At 42.1% G+C, this 1,881-nt stretch overlaps 1 protein-coding gene across 1 annotated transcript; it reads left to right on the top strand.

Annotated features, from left to right (window-relative positions):
• Positions 1-971: 971 nt before the first annotated feature.
• LOC115898761 (cytochrome c oxidase subunit 7C, mitochondrial-like) lies at positions 972-1,363 on the top strand. The gene has a single exon (XM_030934635.1). The coding sequence runs from the start codon at positions 1,047-1,049 to the stop codon at positions 1,347-1,349; it is 303 nt and encodes a 100-aa protein (XP_030790495.1). The 5' UTR covers positions 972-1,046; the 3' UTR covers positions 1,350-1,363.
• Positions 1,364-1,881: the final 518 nt, after the last annotated feature.

The following is a 1,881-nucleotide window of genomic DNA, read 5'->3' as shown; positions in this document are numbered from 1 at the left end:
TGTCCTACAGAGGTCTTTTATCCACCTAACTGTATCGAAAACACTTTCAGTCATTACTATTGAAGAGCAGTTTTGATCTATAACAGTGGGCTAAAAATTAGGGTTGTGGACATTTTAGTTGTGGCCATAAACTGGGCATAGTGTACCCAAGGACTCAGGCTTAGGAAGAGGGCTTACCTGACCTGAAGCTAAACATTTTTTAACAAATAGTTGTAGAAAAAGACATAGTCACCTGCAAGCACTAACAGGTAATAGTCTGGGATGACTCTAAATACCTTTATCTTACATACCTGTAATAGTTTAAATCTGAAGACAACCTGAATCCCAGCTGGTGCGGTTTGTACACCCAAGCCAGTGCACCTGATCATCTAGAGTCCCACAGGCCTGTGGCTTCCTCCCCTGATGGGGTCAGCATGAGTTCTAAATCCTGCAGCAGCCTACCCACCTTTCCTTCCTGGTTCTTCTATTTGCACTGTTGCCTGGAAGAAACTATGGATGGGGAAAAGTAAAAATTCACTCTCCCCAGTCTTGCATCAGTTGGCCTGGAATTAGCATAATCCATATGGTCTACCATTTGGTTTGCTGTCCAGCCCTTCCTGATCACCAGGAGAGACCGAGAGCTCAGGAGTGAAGCAGAGAGCACATGCACCAATGTGGGGGCAGGTGGTCCTGATAGCCCTGGAGCTACCCAAACAGACGGGAGAAAGGGGACTTTCGAGGTCATCAAAGATAAACTGCACTTCCCTTAGAATTCTACCTAAGCCTGCTCCATCTTCACCTAGGAGCCATTTATTTGTTTTTGTATTAAGAATTTTATTACGGGCTTTGGTTTATATTCATTATGATTTACAAAGTCCTGCCATCTAGTGGCCAAATTAATAACACATCTCTGAACACGCCAATATTTGCCCAGGACTCAAATATCGAATCCTTGAAATGTTTTTTTTTAACAATGCCTAATGTAGGTGAAAACAAAGTCTTGATGAGGTGCTACCATTTCATCCGTCCTCGGTCTCTGCGCCTTTCGCAGAGCTTCCAGCAGCGCTATGTTGAGCCAGAGCATCCGGAGGTTCACAACCTCTGTGGTCCGTAGGAGCCACTATGAGGAGGGCCTTGGGAAGAATTTGCCATTTTCAGTGGAAAACAAGTGGTGGTTACTAGCTAAGATGTGTTTGTACTTTGGATCTGCATTTGCTACACCCTTCCTTATAGCCAGACACAACTGCTTAAAACATAAGGATGTTTCAGTTCATCCATTTAACAGATATGAAGAGCATTTTAAGAGGTGCAGCCTCTGGAAATGGATCAAACTCGAACTCATATGGCATACTAGATATGTTTGTCAATAAACTTATGACATGAAGAAAAAAATTAAAAAGTGAACAATGCCTAATGTAGAGCCAATACTCAGAAATATTTAATGCAAAAGTGAAATGTAGTTCAACCAACAGTTTCAAGATATGGTATATGACATACAAAGAAATGAAAGAAAGCAGACATCCTACGATATTTATAGCTAAGCTCTATTGTCAGTGTGTTATAATCCAGTAGGGATCTCTCCAAAGAGAAATCTCAGAAGGGCCAAGTATGGTGGATTATTCTATGTACACTCATGATCTTCATCATCGTGGTCATCATCATTATCATTACACAGACAAAAGGGGCCAACAATAGGCTTACCTTGAGAGAAGGGGAGAAATGGACTACAGCAGAGTTTCCCAAATTTGTCTGCATATTTATAATCACCTGGAGATCATTTAGATTCCAAAGCCCAGACCACATTGCATGCCAGTTAAATCACAATCCCTGGGAGTGGCCCAGGCATCAGTATTTTTGAAGCTCCCAGATTCAAATACACAGTCATGTATGGGGGTCATGGGA

This window comes from Rhinopithecus roxellana, chromosome 7 (assembly GCF_007565055.1).
Source record: "Rhinopithecus roxellana isolate Shanxi Qingling chromosome 7, ASM756505v1, whole genome shotgun sequence".
NCBI classification, from domain to species: domain Eukaryota; kingdom Metazoa; phylum Chordata; class Mammalia; order Primates; family Cercopithecidae; genus Rhinopithecus; species Rhinopithecus roxellana.
Note: the sequence above shows the minus strand (reverse complement) of the source record. Positions and strands in the feature narration are given on the sequence as shown.

Bases quoted from the DNA above. Each gene is read 5' to 3' on its own strand.
- LOC115898761 (XM_030934635.1), top strand. From the start codon at position 1,047: ATGTTGAGCCAGAGCATCCGGAGGTTCACAACCTCTGTGGTCCGTAGG.